The sequence below is a fragment of the Sipha flava genome, unplaced genomic scaffold, assembly GCF_003268045.1.
Source record: "Sipha flava isolate LNK unplaced genomic scaffold, YSA_version1 71_pilon_pilon, whole genome shotgun sequence".
Taxonomy (NCBI): Eukaryota; Metazoa; Arthropoda; class Insecta; order Hemiptera; family Aphididae; genus Sipha; species Sipha flava.
This window is the reverse complement of record NW_020273611.1, coordinates 1966285-1990353: the sequence shown is the minus strand read 5'-3', so window position 1 is coordinate 1990353 and position 24069 is coordinate 1966285. Positions and strand designations below refer to the sequence as shown.

Here is a 24069-nt window from a genome sequence, read left to right as displayed (position 1 = left end):
GATTTAACTAACTATTGATTTGTAAATAAATTTTAAATTTTCACTTAATTATAAAATAATCTAACTATTGATGGTAAGTAGTAAGAGCTAAGATCACTAAGTTCACTATGGTAATGAAATATAATATATAACTAAAATATTGTATGCAATATAAATAAAAAAAAAAAATACAAAAATATGTTAAAATATGCAAAATTATTTTTTTTACAATTATCAAACTTCTCGTTTTCGAGTAAAAATATATATAAGCTAATTGTAACTTCTACGATTATTTCGAAGCAAACTTTTGTATTTTAAAACCCTTTCCACGTCACTACCCACAATTGGTGCATATTCAAAACTAAGAAAATCTTCAACTGACAATTGTTCGTTTTTGTCACATTCCGTTAATTCATCATTATATATCAATATATCAATGAATTTTTAACAAAACATTTGCATGTTCGGATCGAATGAAATTTATACCTGACCCTTCTTCTTCGAACTTATTTTTAATATTTTATATGAGAAATAAACTATCTCTTAAAGTAAAATTCGACTTCTTTAGTTTTCTTATTGTATTCATAAGACATTTAAAGTTTGATGTATTAACGGCGAACTATTTTTTCAATTCTTTATTATGAAATAAACAACGAACGTTTTCAATACACTTCGATTCGTTTTGGTTCAAAACGGTAATAACATTTTATCTCATTGAAAAATTGCCCATAGTAGCTGCTTAAAGTCGTGTACCCCGAGTTAATATATATAGGTAAATTTACCACTAGAAAATTCAATATTTTTCGTCATTCGCCGATAGCTTATCAATGTACATTATGAGTAATTTACGATCAACAGTACGTATTTGTACAGACGTAATAAGTATTACTATTTTAATAGATAACGATAGAATCATAATGATCGTTATTATTATTATAATTGTGAAAATATGAAAAAAATAAAATCTAACCATTACGGAACGTCAACATTTGAAATCAAAATTATTGTTGATGAATTGTTAAAGTGTATTCGTTTACATACAACTCCGGGCCCTATTTATTAGTTTTTAATCGGTATAATATTTAGAATTTTAACAATATTATTGATCAGCAAGCGAGTTAATTAAATCTATATTAGTAGGTCGTGAGCACCGAGTGTTGATAATATTAATTTATTTTTCGCGTTCAAAACAATTAGATATTATGTTCGTATTTTTATTTCGAGATTCGTAACGTGTTGTCAAACAACGGACGGTACACTTTACTCAGTGCTATCAATGAAACAGTAGGTAGTGTTATGTTTTGGTATCCATAGCAGTCGGCAAAACTCGTTATGAAAAAAAATCAAATCAAAACATAACGCGACAGCACTGAACTGCGAAAAAAATTTGAAAACGAAAAATTTCGGGCTCAAAATTGTCGGCCGTTTTCGTCGAACGTACGAACGCGATTCGAGGAGGAACCGAGTTCGCCGGCGCAGCGTCGTCGCCGCGTAATTCGAAGACGTCGGATCCACCTCCACGTAACGCCGCAGAACCTCCACGGAGGCGCGGGCGACGACCGTTACAAAAACGACCGTTGTAGTCGGCGGCTGCGCCGTGTCCGCCCCTCCACCGCGCCTGCACCATCGTACCCCCGCCATCCCACGCCGCCGATAACATTTCAAACGTAACGATCTCTTTCCACTGCTATCGCCGTCACCCGTGTTGTCAACGCCGACTCTTACGCGCACGTACGATTCTTTTGTGTGCACCCGAGTTCCCGCTCGAATTCCCAGTGTTGACTGAGACTGTCTCTACGCGTTTCCGCGACATTGTTTTCCACGTTCAAACAAAACCATTTCGCGTAATCGACCGCTGCGCCCGGTCAACGGTTTGGTTCTACTGCCGCCGCCGCTGATATTTCGGTGAACTCGAGGGTGAACTTCTCGAGTCGATCAACCGTCGCTGTTACAATGGACTTCGACGAATTCGCAAAGGTAAATATGACCGTTGTGATTATCGTACTATTACATCATCACGGAGCGACGTTTCAACTGTACTCTGCAATGCTCGCGCTCATCATTTCGATCGACCATCGACAACATGGTTTTCGCCCGTAACTACTAGATACCTATAATTTATACCCAATTGTTTGACCATCGACGTATTTTATCGAACCTTAATTTAATGCGGTGACTATTGTTTTATGGCATAGAGTTATTCCGTTTTGGACTCCGCACTTAGTCGGTTCATTTTTCTTAAAATTGTGACCGCACCTGTTACGATTTGCTTTCAGGACAGGTTTCCATTTCTCTTACATTTGGGGTGGGCTTGTGCAGCCCATTATCTAGTACTTATATCTTATCCGGTGTTGGCAATTAATCTCATAATTGCTTATTACTGAAGTTGTTAAATTTATGAACTATAAAATTTAAAGTGATGCATTTAAAATGTAAACAAATGAGTTCTAAAAGAAATTAAAAACACATAATAGTACTTGATACCACCAATTAAATGTATAATATTAGTGTTAAAAAACAATTTTATTCAATACTTTATTCTTAGAGCACAAGTAACCTGTTGACTCTTCAGATATGATTACATAAAATTAAATGTTTGCTAATAATTTTCTAAATTTCAATTCAACATTAAATTTTATACTTTTAAAAAAGTTAATAATAAGTTCTTATCATTGTATTACCAGTTTATCAATAGTCAGTAATATAATGTATTTAAAAAGATCATAATATTTTTTTTAAATATGTTTAGTAGTAATCTGTGAATAGGGAAAATATTTTATTCAATTATTAAATAGGTAACTTTAAGAAATTATACTCGGAATTATATGAGTTATTTGATCGGAGTTTTATAAGTATAAAATTATCAATTGTTTAATAATTTATCATAAATAAGAATTAATTGCATATTTTAAAATTTATAAAAAATATATATTAGTACTGTCGCGTTTTTCTTTGCATTTTTCCATTTGTCTAACAACATATTAATTTAAAAGTAAATTTCAGTGTATAATATATAACATTAAATTAGTAAATTGTGTGCAATTACTGAATTTTGTGATTGTAATGTTGTTTTGTATATCCATATTTTAGACAAATATTATTTAATTGTTCTTTAATTATTCAAGTATAGCAAAACCATGACAAAATCTATTTTGCCATAAACTAATGATTGTTTTTGTAACAATTTTTTCTTTATATTTAAACTAATAACTTATGTATAGTTTTACATATTAAAAGTACTTAATCATATTTGACCTTAAATAATAGGTAATACATGCCAAACACATGTATTTATTTATTTATTTGGGGCCATTTAGACTCATCGTCTTTCCCACTATGCCTTGTCATATTTTTCTATTCGATCTATTCAACCTTTCTTCATCCGTGATTCTTAGGAGCATCAGATCTTCTTTAACATGGTCACACTACCGCTGTCTTGGTCGTCCTCTTAGTCTAATTTTATCTGATTTCTAAATTGTGACCTTGTTTACTATTATATAATTTGCTGTTCTCCATATTTGTCCTGCTCAACTAAATCTTCAGCTTTTTAGAATATCTACTTAATCAGATTTATTAAATAATTCTTTAAATCCTGCGTTTGTTCTTTGATCATATTCATGCCAACACAAGTATATATTTATATATAATATACATCAGATTAAGTATCGCAACTAGTTATCACTAGGGTTCAGATTTGAAGGTAATATTATCAACAAAAGAAAGCATTTAATTTATATAAAAAAACAATTAAAAAAAATTATTTTGAAATTAAATTAACTATCTAGTTAGTATTGAAAAAAAATTCTCTATCATATTCTTAGATAAGCTATCTTCAGTAAAACATTGAAGGTTTAGGCTTAAAATATTTTGTACCTAGAGAATTGGTTTTTTGACATCCACCGAAGTTATTGGGGAATACTTCATACATAAATAATTATCTAATTTAAGATTACTAATAATTTAAAACATAACATCGACAATGCACTGTCTTTACAAGCTCTTATCGATTTGTACTGATGATACCTAAGCTGTGTAAAAAATTATTAAATCTATTAAAAATTACACACAAAAAAGATATTTATAAGTACAAAAGACAAAAAAAAAAAATACATTCATTGTTTTTGATATTAAATGAAACACATTTTAATTTAAAAATTATTTTTCTATTATTATTATTAAAAAAAACTGCTTTTTTTCTTCAAATCCAAACCTTAGTTATCACACTTTATACATCTATATATTTTAATTCTTGTTATTTGTATTTTAGCGCATGATTGAAAGAACCAACAGGCGAAAAGCCTTATTACAGGAGACTTCAGTAGATACTCTGCCTTCAACAGATGTTCCGCCTTCAACAGATAAAGAAATCTTGCCACCAATACATCAATCAAAAACTCCACCTTTACGCTCTGATCGACGTGCTCGTCTTGCTGAACTAGCTAGTCGTGTAGGCCAGTGGTTAGAAGATGAAGTGAAACCTCATGATCCAAAACCTATTAATAATGAATTTACTCCTACAGTAATTATGATACAATTTATATATATTATTATTATTATTTTTAATTATAAAAAGGTACATGAAGTGAAAATATTTTGAAGTAGAAGTGACATTTATATTTTTTTATAATGTTATTAATAGAGATATATTTAAGAAATTTGTAATAACTATAGACTATTTTATTAAATATAATAATGTTAATTAAATACATTTACTAAGCATATGAATCTGATTAATAAATTATATGTATTCAATCTTAGTTATTTTAAATAATTGTCAGATTTAAATAATTACATTTATTTCTTTTTTATATATAAATGAATCAATTAATTCCTTCTGTTTTATACAAATTTATAGTTAAACTATTATCTGTACTTCGCTCATTTTGACTTTTTGGTTAATATAAAATTGCCATTTGAAAATATTAGAAAAAAAAATGAAGATGTTTAATTTTTAATAATTCAAAACTTTTACAATCATGTTTTAAAAATGCAATTTGTATATTCAATTTATTGCATGGTTTAACATGTTAAGAAAAAATCATTTTGGTTTTTTTAGATTGATATGAGTATTAACCATGGTCCACAACAATCCGTTCAAAAACTTATGAATGTGAATTCCATTGACAAAACTGCAGTTACTGAAATAAAATCTATGGAGGATAAATTAGTAATATACATAGAATATTATTTGTTTTTACTATTGTAATCATTATATGTTGGTTATAAAATTGTAAAATTGTAATTTTTATTTGTAGATAAAGAAAAATGAATCAATTAACGAAGAACATCATCAGCCCATAAAACCAAAAATAAATTCAAGTAAATTGGATCAAATTTGCCATCGTCCACAATCTTCTATTATTAAGCCCCTGCCGAATAAAGATTTAGCTAATATTTCAACTACAAATTTAACAGTAGCTCAACGACGAGCATTATTTGAAAAAAATATTGCTAGTAATCAAAAACCAGATAAAAAACCTGTTACTACTACTACTGTCACCATATCATTAACCAAAACAACACCTAAAATAACTAATACTACAACAAATGAAGTATCAAATGATTCTGAAGATGTGAAAACTCCACCACGTCCTATTCCAAGCAGTGAATCAACTCCTCCATCTAGACGTGGATCAAGACCACGAGCTAGTCCTGCTATGGTTGCCACATCTGGTGATTTTGTATCACAGCAACGATCGACTTGGACTCCGCCATGTATAAAAAATGTGTTATTAAAAAAAAAATTAATTGAAGAATTAAACGACGATCAAATTTCCCATGATAACAAGACCACTTCAGTACCAGCTACTAGCAGTCCCATCAATACAAATATAATTTCACCAGCAGGTAATACACTATTAATAAAAAAAAAAAAATTAAAGTAATCTAGCTCTAATTATTATTCTGCATGTTTTTGTTAATATCTTTAAAACAGTGATAAATATATTTATAAAGTACAATATAAACCAATACATTTTTTTTTAAGTTGCTCATCATACTATTTAAAGTAAGGTATTTAATTAAATAATACTTATTTTACAGATCGTATAGCTATGTCGGTGGGACATGTACGGATCATGCCACCTTCACCTTCTGGTGGCTTATATCCGGACTTATCATTGATTGAAGATAATGATATGAGTGAAATTAATGTACCTAAAGATTCATTGGAAAATCAGTTAACTGGTTGCAAGGTAATATTCCTATTTTTATTCTGTATAGAATATCTAAATAATTTTTTTAATCTTGAGTATAGAGACGAAGCAATGGTGTCAATACTTTAAATGTTTCTACTGCTTCCTCTGAATTTGATGCTGGAGATCCTGAAGATCTTGATAATCTTAATGCGAAACGTCCTCGGTGTGAATCAAAAAAGGTAGATGCTAATAATATGGCTGAAAAACAAGATAGTAGTGATGAGGTAATTATGACAGTTATATTTGTCTTTTATGAGTGGAAATGCATAACATGTGTTATTAAGTATATTTAATTGTATTATTTTCAGGAAAGCATATCTGCATCAGGAGTTATTACCACCACTTCTGGCATAGCAAACCATTCTGAATCATTACTGTCAAGTCATGCTGCTGACAGCCCTTTGTCGCAAACTTGTACAAGTTTCACATATCATTCTCATAATGATAATTTTTCTCGTTCGTTTGGTCCAAATACAGCCAATGGGGTTGCAAATTTGCAGACCAATGAGCCATTAAATCAGAGAGGACTACAGCTCATTGATAAATATATTCCACATCTTGTTGAACAAGAAAATTGTCATTCTGATGTAAATTTATCTGATAATGATAAACCCAGCAGCAGCAGCAGTAGTAATAGCTGTGTGCAGCCATCACTTGTACATACAATTAGCACATATCGCAAACAACAACAACAGCTTCGATTAGGTTGCACATCTGGCAAGGTATATTTATTAAAATAATTGATTTTAGTAGATCTGGGTATTCTGTACAGCATGTCTGAGTAAATAGTTAATAATATTTTTAAATTTCAATTTATACTACAATATTAGATTTTCAAAATATTTGTTTTAGGGTTTATTTTCTGAATTTTTTGGTTGGTATTCCTAAGATTGCATTAATTTATTTTGATTTTAGTTATTCTATTTTTCTAAAACGATTAAGTGTTCAATAATAGTTGAGGCAAATCGGTAGTATTCTCTTAATTATATCTATATATTGCTAAAAAATTAATTTAATATACTTAGTCGATTGTTCTTAATTTTAACAAATGCTATTACAAATTGCATGATAGAAAATTTATATCACGAATATATTTTATATGTATATACTTTTGATACAGTTTATATATATATATATAATTGATAAAATTAAGAATAAACAATAAACCATTATAAACCAATTAGGGGACGGACATTCCAAAACTGACATATTTATTTTTTTGCTGTGTATCTAGAACTTATATATTGCTGATTAATGAACAAATATTAAAAATATTTCTGTTAGTTTTGAGCTCACTAATCTCTTTAGTGTGTATACATAATTTATGCATTCGTTTTGAATGTGTTAATTCATTATTAATATATAATTTTTTTTTTTTGCAACAGGGTCGAGATACTGAAAATAAAGAAGGTGTAAGATCTGTGTTGCTCTGGAAACGATTGAAAGAGCTGGATGAAGCAAATTCGAAGAATGAAAATAGTGAAGATGACAACGAAGAAGAAGACAATGAGGAAGAAATGGAAATGGCTGAATCAAGAGCAAGACACTTGGAACAAGTAGAAGTACCACAACAAGACCGTATTATTGAGCAAGCCACCCAAGCTCTAAACTTCTGCTACTCATCTAGGAATGCAATCGGACAACGGCCAACGGTGGATAGTAAATTTGAGTATGAGTATGTGCACACCGAGCGAATTTTATTATTAGCGGGTAAGTTACTAATATTAGAAACAATATATGATTTCAATAACTATAAAAAGAAGTAATTTTCATTTTATATGTTAGTACTAATTTCTTATTAATTATGATTATAATTATTATAATATTTTTAGAAACGTATGTAATATAATACTTGTATGATTTTTTTTTTATATTTCTTAAAAGAACTAATTTAATATTAATAACATTAATTAATTTTTTTTAGATTTATTTCTATTTAAATGTTGATTTTTAAATAGTGTAAAAAAAAATTAATAATAAATTGTGTATCAAAATTATTTAAACACCAACAATTCAAAATTAAATCAGTTTTGATCAAAGATAAATTAAATTAATGATTTTTGATAACTTGGGCTGCATTGTACCATTTATTTAGAAAAAAACTCACTCGATAGTCCATACTATTTAATATTTATTTATTATTGACATTTTATAAAATATGCCATTTTCTATATAATTTAATTTTATATTATAAAAAGACGTATCTTATGTTGGTCTATTTTACCAGTACATTTTTATAATTATAGGTTTGAGACGAACAGATGCAGTTAGAGAAGCTCAACGTCTACATGTCGAACGCACTTTAGTACCAGGTAGCATTGGAAGAAAAAATGTTAAAAATCTGGAAAATCGAGGTGACGGTAAAACATTGGTTATTGAGAGCCTTCGCGTTCCTATATTGATGGCTTTAACCAGTGGTGGAAATTACAAAAATAAAAAGTGTAATACTAATGAAAGAATAGAAAACATGACTAGATGGTCTGGAGGATACAGGTATTTTGTGTGTGCTATACGTGCTGCAGCTACAGTACAAAGGCCAACTATGACAGCTGTCACACAACCTGTTGATGTGGTCGAAGAATCAGTTCGACGATTTTCTGCAGACATTATCACTCGTCATGGTGATGATGAAATTGGTCATGGATATGTAGACTTCATAACTAATAAGCCAGTTATGGTTCACGGCTTGGATGAAGAGGGTTGGAAAATAACCATTGAGCTGTACGGTCTTTCCTCAACGGAAACTGGAGGACTTAATTATCATAATGGTAGAAATATTAAAGAAAATGATTACCAAGAAAATAGCAAAAGCGTGTTGGTTAGTACAGTTAATTAGTAAATATACAGTATATAACAATAGGAGTCTATTACATAATATTATTAACTATATCAGACATCACATAACAATACTATTTTATTCATTTATGATAATCATTTAATTTACAATTGTATATTTATAAATACTTTTTTAAACATAATTTGTTTTATTATTTATTATAAAATCAGCACATATATTTTTAGTAATGAATTTAATGATAACATTGATTGTATATATGTTGTGTATATCCTATTCGGTGATGTTTTGAAAATTATATCTCATAATATACAAAATAATTATCCTTGCGTTAATCAAAATATAATAATATTTTGATCCAATTTTTATAATTTTTATGTATATCTAACATTGAAATATGAATACAAAGTTAATCACATTTTTTGTCTGTGAAGTAGAAATACAAATATTTTTTTAAACATGTGAATTTAATAAGTGTAACTTATTTGATTATTTCCTGACAGGATAAATTGTGGTCAACTGTTACAACACCAATCAAGGAATCTAAAAAACACCATGTCACTACTACTGCTGCAAATATAGAATCTCCAAGTGGATCAATGGCTGTGCGAAATACTGTATTCCGTCAACTTGGTTATTTTGTGTTTTCTGATGGGCAGGTGAACCGCCAGCAGTTTACATTAAACAAGGTTTGTTTTAGAATTTACTATATTTATTTATTAATTAGTGTATTCATTTTTTATTACTGTTTTTTATAGGTCCATCAATCTGGTAGTGTCCCTAGCTCTTCTAGAGCAGCAACATCATCGATGGAAGAAACAGTTCGTATACGTATGCGTCTTCTTGAAGAAGGTGAAAAATATATCTGCAAAGATGATGAAGATGGTATGAATTTAGGCAGCAAGTCTTCAAGCAGTAATAATGCTTCAGTTATGACAAGAAAACAATTGACTTTACCATCAGAGTGTAAATGTACAGAAGGATTTTTAACACTGTTCGATGATCATGAACTCAAAACAAGTGCTATGTTTGAACGAGGTCGGCAGTGGCAACAGTCTGCCTACAATGGAGGTATTTCTTCATGGCGTCGTCTTTGGTTCAGTGTGAAAATCATAGATGAATTGGAACAATCTGAAGCTAATGACAATGATATTAATGATACGTTTAAACAAAAAACTATCGCACTGCAATATTGGAAGTATCCTGAGCATGCTGAACAACAACAAGAGGTATGTTAATTAATATTTAATTGAATTATTATAAAAAAGCTTTTTTTAGTAGTTTTAGTTTTTAATTTGGAAATATGTTTATACATATGCTTTTGAATTAGTTTTTGTTTTAAAACTCACTTAATTTTATTAAACAAATTCTAATCAATGGTTACAAAATTAATACATATATTATCATACACAATAATAATAATACACAAATTAATAAACATCAATAAACATTTTTAATAATTATTAATATTTTATTTTAATGTTATACAGCCATTAGGTGTTATCAATCTTGGTCAATGTTTGCCACCATCTACAATTGAAAATACTGTTGCCACTTTGGGACAATTGCAAAATCCTATCCCTGCTGCCCCGGCTAACAGTGATTTATGTGCTCGTCCTAATACTTTACGATTGATTTTGTACAATGATAATTATTGTAATGGCATGAAACCCAATGTTGATGACCCAGTGCTTTTGGGTGCTGATACTGCAGATGAGCGGCAAGAATGGTGTGATACGGTGAATGCAGCAGTACGAGCTATCAGCGATTATCGTGAACAAATTAAAATTTCCAAAGCTAATCAATTAAAAATAAATCAAAAACAAAAAAAAATTGAAGAACAGCAGAGTCGACTTCAAGACCCACAGAGAATTGGTGCATGGCCTATAACATCTAATAGCAAAAACAGCTATAAAAAAAAGAAATTCTTTGAATGATAAATATATATGCAGTGAATTTTATATTGTTTTGTCCCTTGTTACATAATAAGAATATTATTAAGATAATTATTATACCTAAACCTAACGTAAATTTTATGTTAAAGCTATTATTATGTTTATGTTGAACTACAATTACAGTTATTTTTATAATCATCATGCATAATGAAAAATAGTTTTGAGCTAGTAATTTTTTATATATATTTTTATTTTAATTTTTATTTATCAAAAGGATAGTATGAAAAATATAACAGAAAAATATTTTTTCTTGAGAGATATGATTTTTATAATTATTATTACAATTATTATTCATTCATAGTATTTTCTTCATTTTGTTAAATTAAGAATACAAAAAAAATTTTTTTTTCATTATACTTAATCATGAATTATATTTGACAATATAATTATTTTTATTATATTTTTACTGTAGTGTCTAAATATATTTTAATATGATTATTTTTAAATAAATAATGCCGTTAAAATAAATATGGTTACTCTAAATATTTTAATGTTTTCTTCTTAGAATTCAATTATCATTAGTTTAATTATAATTTATTTAAAAACATTTATTATAACTATAAATGTGTTATTTTGATTATATTTTTTTCTTATTGTAAGGCCTTGTATAGTTGAAATATCATAATATGTCAACTCGTTTATATTAGAATTTTATTTACTTTAGGAACTTAATGTATTATATTTACAATATTAATGCAAAATAATGTTGATATATTAGTGTGTAATGTAATTCATTCATATCGAATCTTTAAACTAATATATAATATTACACAAATCGCTAAAGAACTGGAAAAAGAGTATAACTGTTACTTGTACTATATTACTAGAATTATATTATATTATGAAAATATCTAGATTAATATATAAAAACTATTTAAAATAATTTTTATTTAGATATATTTATTACTTATGATTATTTATAGTAGGCTGATATAGGTATGTAGTTTCTAGTGATTCCTACTTTACTTAATAATTTAAATAATGAACAAGCTAATTTATAATATAACTTCTTCAAATTATTTATAAATATCTTTAAAATTCGTAATTTATGACCAAATAAGTGAAATTTGATAAATTGTATTAAATGACATCTATAATAATTAATTAAAATTTATTATAACATTTATAACTTATGATTTTTCCATAGTATTGATTGAAAATGAAATTATCCAATTCAAATATTGTTCTATTATTCTTGAATTAACCTAATTCAAGAATGTAAATTATTTACCTTATTCTCTATATTTCACCATTGTAATGTTATACAAATAACTATTCTTACTGCTCATTTAAATAAAAAATACAGCGGTCTAGTTTAGTTAATAGTTCAATATAGTTTGTAGATTTATTTAAACTTTTTGTATTATGCAGAAATTATGATCAACAGTGGTGTTTGCCTTATGCGTATAATCATTGCTCCTAATTAGTTGGCTATATCTCTACCATAGATCCAAGGTATAATATTCTCCATTGTCTGTATGGTACCACAAAGGTGGATATTCATCATAGACCTTAAACCAGACATGTCAAACACACGGCCCGTGGCTAATTTTTTTTTTTTTTTTTTTGTGGACCGTGGCTGTCAATATTAATGGATAAAATAAAAAATGAAAAGTAAAAAAAGTTATAAAATATTAATGTTATGTCGTAACTATCTTAGATTTTTAGATAATGTTATATTTGGCATATATTTATCGTGTTTTATATTCTGATCAACTGTAATCGATTATGTTTATATATAATTTACATTTTTTTTTATCGTTAAATTTTTATGTGCTGTAAAATATTCAATATACTGGCCCACTTGATAATCTAAGTTTGACATGCCTCCCTATGATTTTTTTCGGTACAAAAAAGTGAACCATATGATATTTATTTAATGAAATAAATATAATATAATATAGTTTATATTTAATAATATATTTATATATAACCGATGAGTTAACAGCGCGACGAGTGATGCATTTATTTACTGCAACCAAAAATATTAAAGATAACAGGTAACACAGTAAAAATGTTTTCCAGTAATGGTTAGGGCTCGGAACTTGATGCACTTAAAAAGTACTAAATATGCATGTACTTATGCGTTTAAAAAAGTACAAATATACACATACATTTTTTTTTAACGCAAACATTTTCATAAATAAAAATATTTTACTAAATATAGTCATACATAACAACAGTATAAATGGTATTAGTATATTATACTAAGCTTAACATAATTTCTAGGTTAGAAAAAATAAAATTAAATAAATAGCTTACAATTTGAAATTTTCTTTCATAATTTTTCCATTAAATTATATATTTATCTGTAAAGCATAAATAAAAATTAGAACCCAATTCATAAGTTAGAAATACATTTTGTTTTAATGTATTGTTTTTTATATATAGTTGATGTGAATGCAATTTGAAATGTGTATCTCACATATAATCGATTCCTTAAATATGGATTCAGGAGGGGGGCGATCGTACCCTAAAATACTCCCTTGTGTCTTACTGTAGTGTTCTAAAACTATACATATGATCGAACGAAATGAATTTGCTTCGGGAACACGCACACCGGATCACGACGGATACGCGCAGAGAACCGGGCGACGCAGATCGCCGAGCGCGTGACCTGCTCCTGCGATCCTGGTACGAATGCACCCACTTCCACCCATTGAATACGATGTTGTAATAATAATTACAACATATAATAGTTATATATAAGATATGTAATATATTTTACCTGCAAGACTTTTGCTTTGATCCACTAAATATTTTTTAATGTTTTCAAAAGTTTATGGATGGCCGATTACCCGATTAATCAATTGCATTAATTAATTGCAATCAACGATGATCATTAAATTGTTACGATTAAATATAAATAAAAGTGGATATTTTGTCCAGTTTTATTTATATTTAAATAGATATTATTATTATAATATTTCCATTGTGTCAACCTGGGATTTGAGAATCATGATAGGTACAATATCGTATGAAAACTCTCAAAACAAATATTTTATTATTGCTAACATTGCTATTAAAAATGGCAAAATTAAGAAATAAGCGCTTAAAATTGCTAAACCACTAAATATGCCAAAATATGCATTATAAACTTTTCATATGGTTTTCGTTGTGCCATGAAAATAATTTCAAGTTTACTTAGCAATAAATCGAATAGCCCAATAAAAACATGCAAATGTAACATCTTCCGAGCCCTAGTCGGATTAGCTAACGGCGCTCAAGACGAAAGATACATATGTCGAGGAACTATTGCAAAATGAAATGATTGTTGACGTATTCGTATCAGCAGGTGTATGCCGTGATGTCCGCAAGAAACCCGTCAACCGTAATCACGGGCGGGTTTAAGGGGATGGCTAAGGGGGCATTATCTCCCCATTGGGACTAAGCTATCTATTTTAGAAAGAAAAGTATTATTTTACATAAATAATTATAATAAAATATCGCCAATGGTCATTGATAAATATAGTAACTATTTTATATATTTTTTTTATAAATAAATAGCTCACTTTTGTTGTTAATTATTTGTATTTAGCTATATTTTAAAATGGTTTCAGATTACAATTGATACTAATTATGTAACTATTTAAACTTTGTCATTATTGTGAAAAAAATGACTTACTTATGAGGGACTCAAAAACATATTCTGTAATTTAAAATTTTATATAGATTTAAAAAATCAACTAACTAAATTCTTAAACCTCCATTAGCCCCTCCCTTGGTTAATAATAAAACCTGCCCCTGACCGTAATCGTGCTTCGGTTCCTTCGTCCGGAAAACCGAACGACAAAAACCGGTGTACAATGCAACTTGATTCGCACAATATCAGAGAACAGTAAAGGAATTCCCCGTTTTACCTAGTCGAATCGATACGATCGTAATCGATTTAAAACATATAAAAAATGACAGCAGATATTCACCGCACCTTTGGGCTGAGACACCTTCAAATGAGCCAAGGACTACTAATGGTCCAGAATTATACCACCGTCATTTGAAAGATTAATTTTATAACCCATATCTATCTATTTATAATTTTATCGAAGTGTTTAAACAACCGAAGTTATAAAGGCCAAAGTTTACTCAAAAATGGAATCAAATGGGAGAAATACCACAAAACGGAGCTCTTAAGTCAACTCCAATATAATGAACATGTATACTGAAAAAAGATTTGCAGATTAGACTATTTGAAAAATGTTGGCTTCAAATTTAAAATTTAATATTAATATTTATTATAATATTAATATTAAATTTTAAATAATACTCATATAATATTATACCTACTACTGATATATCATTTCAATTTCAATTTTTTTAATTAATTTTATAATCACTAAAAGCTTAATAATTATATTATTTTAATGAAATACACTTCCTTTCTGTAAAATTAATTTGCACTTATGGGTTGTTAAAAAGGTAACTTTTTTTTTGCGCTTATAGGTTATTTATTTTTGCGCTTATGGGCTATAGCTACCAATATAGTCTTAGTGCGCAAATAGCAACCCGTATAGTCATGTGGTTTTCTCAGGAAACGGGTTGTTATTGACGAAAATTAAGACGGTACCGATTACGCATAGCCTTGAAGTATTGTATGTGCATGCACTTGTACAATTGTTTATCGTCAATGGCGGTTTGAAATATAGTTATAGTACATATTTAGTTATAAAATAACGTGAACAAATAGATTTCTATAAACAATTAATAAATTAATATGTATATATATGGGGACCCGCAAAATTCTGCACCAGGCTCCGAAAACCGGCACTGGTTCCACGACCAACCGGATGATCATCTTGTAGGATGTGCTCTACGTACTCCGACAATTCGAAGCGTTTGAACGTATCTCTTTTGACGGGTTTACCGAAGAACTGATTGAGCACTCCGCCTTAAACGCATCTATGACTCAGTTGAAGATTCCCTCGCGTATTCCTGCGAAATGTATACATTTCTGGCTGGTGTTACTACTGTATTTGCCAGCACCACGTCGACTACGTTGGGTCGCATGGACCTTGGGTTCGTGTACGTGGTCTGGATCCGTGCAAGCGGTTGCTCAAGTAGTTTTCGATCTCCTTCTTATTCTTCTTTTGTTAACAGCCCAGAATTTGATTGGCAGCATTCCTCTAATCTTCACGTTTCTCTACTTTTCTTTTTAATTCATAATATGTTTCACAGCCGAGATCCTCGAATTAGGTGGTCTTCTTACTGGCTATTCTTCCCTTTTATGGATTCTTCTATTATTCTATCTAGTAGATTATCGTGTGGCAGTGTATATCCAATAAGTTAAGTTCTTCTAATCTTCCGAGATTTTAGGAAGCTTCTCTTTTTTGAGTTTTCGATCATCAGTGCGAATATTCAATGTTACATTAATCAAAAATAACACAAATCATAATTTTAATTAGGCAGTGTTCGTTACATTTCTGTACATTACTGATACTGTACAATACATTTCTGATTGTTTTGATGTTCCAAGACAAAACATGATTTTACTCACTACTAAACAGGTTACAATGCCCTCAAATTCCCAAATTAAACTGTTATACACAAAATATTTTATTTTATTTTTATATAATAAATGATTATTTTCCAATAATAATATCTAATTATTAAATTATATATTAAATTAGATTCAAATTGTCTTCTTTTTATGACCGTCTAAATTTTTCCTATGCGTACGATACAATTAAGCTTGTAATTTCAATGGAACATCATAGATTTTGTAAATATTGTAAACATCAAAATATCATAAATACTCAGATTTCTAAGCATTGTGTTTTTGAAATGTATAACACGGGGATTGATATTCAATGGTACTCAATGATTTTGTATTTAGTAAAATCATTATGTGAACGCTGTGTTATAGCTGAAATCAAATATGGATTAGTCGTTGCCACTAAAAATTATTTGTCCCCCAGACCTGGATGCTGCTTTATCGATTTTTTAGTACATATATATATGCAACAGACATTTTCGCGTGGGGTGCCGTATGATATAGGGGTGACGGTATCCTAGCAACAAAAATATTCATCTTAGCTGTAACTGCCGATAACGATTGAAACGGTTGATGGTTATTGTGCCCATGTTGGCATTACTGTTTATTGAATAAGAAATCTTATTTAAACACAAATCGTACATGGTACGTAATAAATATATACGCACTATATATATATATATATATAGCTATGAGCGGTAATGTGATATATCTCTTTACAGTTTCAATTGTTTGCGAATAACTTTTTCCCGGGAAGGGGGCTATAAAACTTTTCCATTTTTTTTTTCTAAAAAATTAGTTTAAAAACAATTAATAATTATATTAATAGTTCTTAAATATATATATATATATATATATATATTAATAGTAGATAAAAGTACTTAAGATAGCATTCTGCAACAGAAGCACTGGTCCAGTATACCCGGGTTAAATATTGTAAAATATTTTTTATTGTAACCGTACAATTATGGTAATCTTTTTTCGAGGAGATTTGGGGGTGAAACCCTAATTTTTAGTTAGGATTTTAAGGGTTCGGAAAATTATTCCATTCTTTTATTAGGTAAACAAACAAAATTTGTCGTAGATCAAAACTATTCGTTCCCCGTTCTGTCATACATTTAAAAATGGTAACCTACTAGTTCTGATTATCTTAGGCAAGTTCATGTAATGTTTTCGATTCATTTCGATATCTAGGAATCTGAAACAACCGATTTGGTCAGGTGCTTACGCAGCTCCTATTTTGTTGTCGAATGATTTTTTACGATGCCGACCGATCATAATGGTCCACTCGCACTAATGGTAATCATTTATTTAGCGATCGGATGCAACGAACCGTTCGCCTACGCGCAACCCCTTATGAATCAAGGGAACGATGTGACATTCTACATAGGGCACCGGTCGGTCGGCGGAGATCGCACGACGGTTTTCATACAACGCAGGAGGGGCGAGAGCAGAATATCGATCGGTTCGGTAACGTTACGCGCCGGTAAGTGCAACGGCGATAACTTTGAACGTTAACGGTACGAGCGAAGCGACGACAAGAGGCGTCGAGCGTTCGTTATGACGTCGCGCGAACCACGCGTACTTATGTACGACAACAACGGACCGTATCGTCTTTTTCGAAAAAAAAAAAAAACGTTTGTCCGTCGCGTATTTATAACGCACCGAAAGCGCCGGGCACGAGTTGTCCGCCGAGCGTATATTTATACGACGTTCACTCCCCGTCCGCGCGCGTATTTGATTATGACACAAGCGCGCGTCGTCGATAGACCAAATAAAAAGCAAATAAAACTTTTTGCGTTCGCCGACACCGGACGAGACGATGTTTATCGTTATTCTTTTCCCTGTTCGTCGTTATTATTGTTATCATTGCTGCTGTTGTTGTTGTTGTTGTTGTTGTTCCGTGCTCGCGTAACTCTACCCACGCGCGTATCCTTCGACTGGACGTAAATGGAAACGTTCACACGCAGACGCGCCCGCGCACTTCAATCGCACGCCGCCGTGCCCCGTCCACCGCACACAAAACGATAAGTGGCGGCGGCCGAGTTATTTTCGTTGGGCGTCGCAGCAGCAGCTAACCTAACCGCCGACGTCCCTGCCGCGCGCAGCACCGCTACACCCCTGTCACCGTCCGCCGCGGTCCCTGCCGCGCGGCAACGCTACTACACCCCTGTCATCGTCCGCCGCCGGTGCCGTACCGTGCGCGCGTGCGAGTGTCGGCGGCAGCGTGACTCGGATGACGACCGTTTAAATCGCTGTCGCGACGTCACTGCTTCAGCTACGGCCGTCGGCGTTGCACGTTCGTTGTTCCGCGTTTCCGCACTTTCGGCAGCGGCTTCGGGCGACCGTCACGCGATCGTATATCGACTCGTGTCGAACGTATCACCACCGCGAGCGGCTGACCAAGAAGAACGCGGCGTTTGAGTGAAGGAGAACGAAAAAAAAAAAAACCAACAGTCCTAGTTGATCGCGAGCACGTTTTCCTACGCGCACGGGCTCGCACCCTCGCGCGCACGCGTTTATTTACGGACGCAAACAATCGACTACCGGCACCGGTCACGTGCTAGCCCTTTATCATCGGTAACCAAATATCGAAGGCGGTTACCACCACATCCGAGAGCGCCGGCGGTGGCGCGAACCGGATGATTATGCTGGTGACGCCGACGGACGTCGTGGACCGACCCGAACAGAAATGCGAAAGCGACGCGGAAAACAGCGGGGGTGGCAAGAAGCAACGCAAGCGGCGGAACCGTCGGAACCGCGGTCAGCGACAGCGTACCGAGGCCCAGGAACCGCTGCAGCAGGCCGGTGATAGCGAAGACGGTGATGGTGACGACGGCGGCGACGGTGGTAGCCGCGCGCGACCACTGAACGTGGCCACCGACTCGTCAACGACCGCGGAGTGAGTAACACACGTATTAGTTTGTCGTACGCCATTGTAATTTTTTCGATACCGGGATCTCGGTGTGTGCATGCGTACGATGGTACTCGCGAAAGGCGCGTTGAGATTTACGTAGTAATAAGCTACGGAAGTTTGAATGAAATAAGGAACGGTAATAATAGTACGTAGATTCAGAGGACGTGCAACGCGTGCGCACGGTGGTCGGCGAGTGATGTTGTAAACCGGGCCCTACTAAGACTTAAGAGTAAGGGGCCCATATTTAAAACTGATGTCGCTCGAATTGAATACGATTTATTCTCGAATATTTGGTAAAAAAAAATAGATGACACTTCGCGATAGAAAAAATAAAACTAAATTATCTAAAGTTTCGTGTAAAAACTTCTTACGATAATATAATAACAGCTACGGCTGACCGTAAAAGTATAAATCATAAATAATTAAAGCCGTCTGAGAAAAATATACGAGATTCAAGGAAAACATGTTCATCGAAATTGATATAGCGCTATATTAAACAGGACATTTAAGTTATGGTTTTTTTTAATTATTTATTCATAATAATTTATTAAACATATCTACGCGTTTTGTTGATATACGGTACAGAAGTACAGTGGCGTCCCCTGAAATACAGATCTGCGCATGCGTCAATCTTCGGAAGAACGCCACACCCGCATGTGTTGTCTCCGTCCGGCAAACGTACAGCACAGCGAATTCGCGTTCAAATGTAGTGATGTTAGCTTCAATATTAAATCGATCAATAATCAAACTCCAAGGGAACAACTTTACCTGTGTTTTGTTGATATTTTAATTTTTAAGCGAGTTATGATTGTGTAATGTTTTACAGTTAAAAAGAAACCTGTAAAATACGATTGAGAACGTTATTTTTGGTAACACGATTGAGAACGCTCGAGTTTTTTTCCCCACGTTGCTAAACATTATCGATTGATAATATGAGCACGATAATCTGTTGATATTTATCGGACTTTTATCGGATTAGCTGGATGTTAATAGTAACTTAGATACAGTGCCGACGTTATGATTTGCGAGGCCCTGTGCAAATTATAATCGCGAGGCCCTGGATCTGAATATACTACAAAATAGAAGCGTGAGTCCCACGAGCCAATCTAAAAGTGCGAGGCCCTGTGCGATTGCACTTTCTGCACACCCTCGCGCCGGCATTATGCTTAGATATCAGATACGAGAGAATGGCGGTTAGGCTTTGCAGTCATCGCAAAAACTATTCGTCAATATATTTTATAATTTTATAAGTTTAAAAATATATAATAATTTTAAAAATATTTGAAAATTATTTTATACATATACACGCTATACAGGTATTATAAATTTTTATTAGTTCTATATATTTTACAATTTTCTCATTTATTTTTATAATTATTCATTTTTATACATATATATTTCATAATTTTATAAATTACACTATACAGGTATTAGATATTTTTATAAGTCCTACATATTTTTAATTTTTATTCATATGATATATTACATATTATTTTTTCAAAAATATTTATTGTATGTATACTGAATTTTTCAAAAGACAAATAAATGATATGGCAAACTATAGAAACGTTGCACATAAATTCGTTCTCAATCGTATCGTTTATTGGGTTAGCGGTAAGTTCTTTATTAATTTTAAGTGTTCTTAATCGTTCGGCCAAAAAGATACAACGTTCTCAATCATTCAATAGCCAATGAAACTCATTACTCGCTTAGAAATTAAAATATTGGGAAAAACTTACAAAAAAAAAAAAAAAAACACAGATTATATTTTCCCCTAAATGTTATATTATTGGCCAGTTTATTCTAGTATTAAGACTTACATCATTAAATACTTCTTCACTTCAGTACTTTTTAATGTTATATAATATTATACATCTGAACTGTGATGATAATATTTTGAGATTTACTGGTCGTGATCGAGTTTGATTATGTTCCTGCTGTATACGAATTTTTTCATTGGGCGCAGTACGAATAAAATTGCATTGAGTATACTTAGGTATATTATTCGATGAACTTCGTAGAAAATTAGTTACGAGTACATCGAGACTGCATAATAATGGGTATTGAAATACCTTGTGCATAATTTCGAAGGAAATATTATGTATAATCGTTTTATAAGTTGTACAAAAATATTATTGTGGCGCATATCCGCGGACAGAAATTACAATAAATGTTACTTTTTTTAATATGCAGTTACGTGCTATAATAATCCTCCGAATTGGAGTTAGTCTTAAATAATACATTTAGAATGCACGCGTATGTCCATTGCCCTTCTCGTTAGGGCCGGCGCTAGAGCGCATTATTTGTGCCCTGAGCAATTCAATATTTTGGTACTTACCTCTCACCTGTATTTTTCAATACATTATTGAAGCATGGGGTAGTCAGCTACTTTTTGCAAACTTTCGTCCCCTTCATCATCAAAATGTTTAATATTATCATGATAATAAATAACCATATTAAGTTCGACCACTTCGACACGTTCGTAAACAGTAAAATGTAAGAAAGACAGATGTTATTATTTAATAATCAGATTTATTTGTCCGACAATATTGAGTTGTATTATAAATAAACATGTGTCAAAAATTATTGAAAAATTCAATAAAATATTATAATATAATAATGTTATTATTTACTATTCAATAGTGTATTCAAAATGAATGTTTTAATGTCTGATTTGTAATATTCACATTTGTCTCAACAATTAAAAATAATAAAAAAATTAATTAAAATATTACATTATCTATAATGTTATGAGCGATTACCATTTTAAATGGTAACTATGAACGACTTTCCCTATAATTTATAATTGTTTTAATACGTTTTTTCTCATTCAGCCTATTCTCTACGAGTTGTAGTGTGTACTCTTCCACACATTAAATCTTCAGCTGTCCGTTTTATTTGAATTTGCTCTTTCTTCTATAATTGTATAAACACCAACATGACATTTTCCAATAAGAGTTTAAAAACACCTTTGTTAACTCTTTACGCGATTTGAGTTCTAGGAATTCCTGATTCCATTCGTTCAAGTATGAACAAAAATGTTGGTGGAAATAAAGGAGCTGTTCGGTCAAATCAGTTAAAATTAATTGAGGATTTAAATCTAATTCATTTTTAAATCATTTAAACTTTCAAAAGATAAGTATAACATTCTCGTGTTTTAACATAATTTAAAATAATAATATTTTTAATAGAATTTGTACCTACTATATTCGTACCTATAATTGCACTGTACTGAACTTAAATGTCGCGTCAAAAACCTACGGTCGTCTATACAATTATATTGACAGCCTATCGGTTTATTTGGGAATGAAAATCTTATCGTAATAACTAAAGTTCATGACCTAAAACAAAATAACACTTTATTTATTTACTTTATTATTTTATATAAGATTTTACTAAATACTTAGTACCTTTTCACGTAGAACGATATTATCGATGAAAAAATATTCGTTTGATTTTGGTTTTTTTTTTTTTTAATTATTCTATATTAATTTAACGTACTAATAATTAATTAGAATAAAAAATCGTTTATTAGTATTACACACAATAAAAAAGTGTAAAATGTATTATCGAGTAAAAGTAGTATCGGGCAAACATACCATACCCGTTGATAGGTTATAATTCTAGTAGAACAGCCATATTCAATAATTTTTTCAAAGCCATTTAATCATTTGTAGTTATACGGGTAGCCAGTTGCTCATGTGAGCGTTCCTTTTTAGAGCTCAGTATCGTAAAATTAAAATTACGAAGCACAATGAGGCAAGACATATTAGATGGACTTCTAATCATGTTCATTGAGCAAAATATTGCATATAACATAGATGTAGATGAAGTGATCGAATGTTTTAAAATCAACATAACAGCCCAAAGATGTTTGGAGTTCTAAGTAACCTATGTTTTTTATATAATATAGTTTTGCTAATTTTTTTATTTATTAATTAAGTTATATTACGTTAATACATTATAAGTTGCTATTACATTATTATTTATAAAATACTTTTTTTTTACTACGGTGAACGCCGTTGGATGAGGATGTCTTATCCAATTTAGTTATTAAATGTTGATTTGTTGTGTATGACTTCCCTGCCAGTAAAGTAAGTACACGCTAATAGAAGTATATATTATACTATAGCTTAGATTTAGGTTGCTCACAGGTTCGATGGTAAGAACGCTGACTTCAAGGGTTATTGAAAATTCAAATCCCTGTAAAAATTAATATTTGATTTCTTTACGTACGTGTCTTCGTTATTATTTTTCATTGTCAGTGTAACATTCAGTTTTTTGAAGAAACAATACATACGATATTTATATATACGATAATAAACACAACGCAACGGCATCGTATATCATCGTATACTATTTTCGTGTATTTTTGTATGATACACACATTTTTTATAAGACGGAATTGATAAAAACCATCATGTATGTGTATATCTATATATATAAGAGTGTATAATTAATATATATATATATTAAGGTTATATATTAAGAGGGTTCTTATTTTTGAACATTGGAAATTTGTTTGTTGGACCCCCGACTTTCTTATATTACAACAAAAAAGTAATTCGGGTAAAATTTGGTCGAAATAGTTCACCCCCTTCCCGTGCCATGAGAAGGTTGAAAAATTCCTTAATATGGTAATTTTATATTTTTTCGAGTTTTATTTGAAAACTGCATTATTTAATACAAAAATATACATAACCTTAATAGTAGGACAAAATATAGTCTATAAAAAACTA

The 24069-nt window shown here is 31.0% G+C and overlaps 2 protein-coding genes across 3 annotated transcripts in view; both read left to right on the top strand.

Moving 5' to 3' along the window:
• Nucleotides 1-1583: 1583 nt before the first annotated feature.
• Nucleotides 1584-10952, top strand: LOC112692212. Its single transcript, XM_025566814.1, has 12 exons — nt 1584-1956; nt 4247-4498; nt 5036-5146; nt 5235-5826; nt 6022-6173; nt 6236-6400; nt 6485-6898; nt 7562-7886; nt 8423-8994; nt 9474-9659; nt 9729-10199; nt 10461-10952. The coding sequence occupies exons 1-12, from the start codon at nt 1933-1935 to the stop codon at nt 10905-10907; spliced, it is 3711 nt and encodes a 1236-aa protein (XP_025422599.1). The 5' UTR covers nt 1584-1932; the 3' UTR covers nt 10908-10952.
• A 7584-nt stretch (nt 10953-18536) lies between these two features.
• The window catches only part of LOC112692201 (trichohyalin-like), a 31132-nt gene continuing 25599 nt past the window's right edge, over nt 18537-24069 (top strand). Inside the window, exon 1 of one of the 2 annotated variants that reach the window (XM_025566792.1) lies at nt 18537-19315. In XM_025566792.1, the coding sequence (XP_025422577.1) occupies nt 19056-19315 (260 nt within the window). In that variant the 5' untranslated portion in view covers nt 18537-19055. The remainder of the gene's footprint in view (nt 19316-24069) is intronic. The other variant, XM_025566791.1, reaches the window with a different exon arrangement.

Coding starts and splice junctions, on each gene's coding strand:
- LOC112692212 (XM_025566814.1), top strand. CDS start 1,933: ATGGACTTCGACGAATTCGCAAAG. Junction 7,887..8,422: donor GCGAATTTTATTATTAGCGG/GTAAGTTACTAA, acceptor TTATAATTATAG/GTTTGAGACGAACAGATGCA. Junction 10,200..10,460: donor ATGCTGAACAACAACAAGAG/GTATGTTAATTA, acceptor AATGTTATACAG/CCATTAGGTGTTATCAATCT.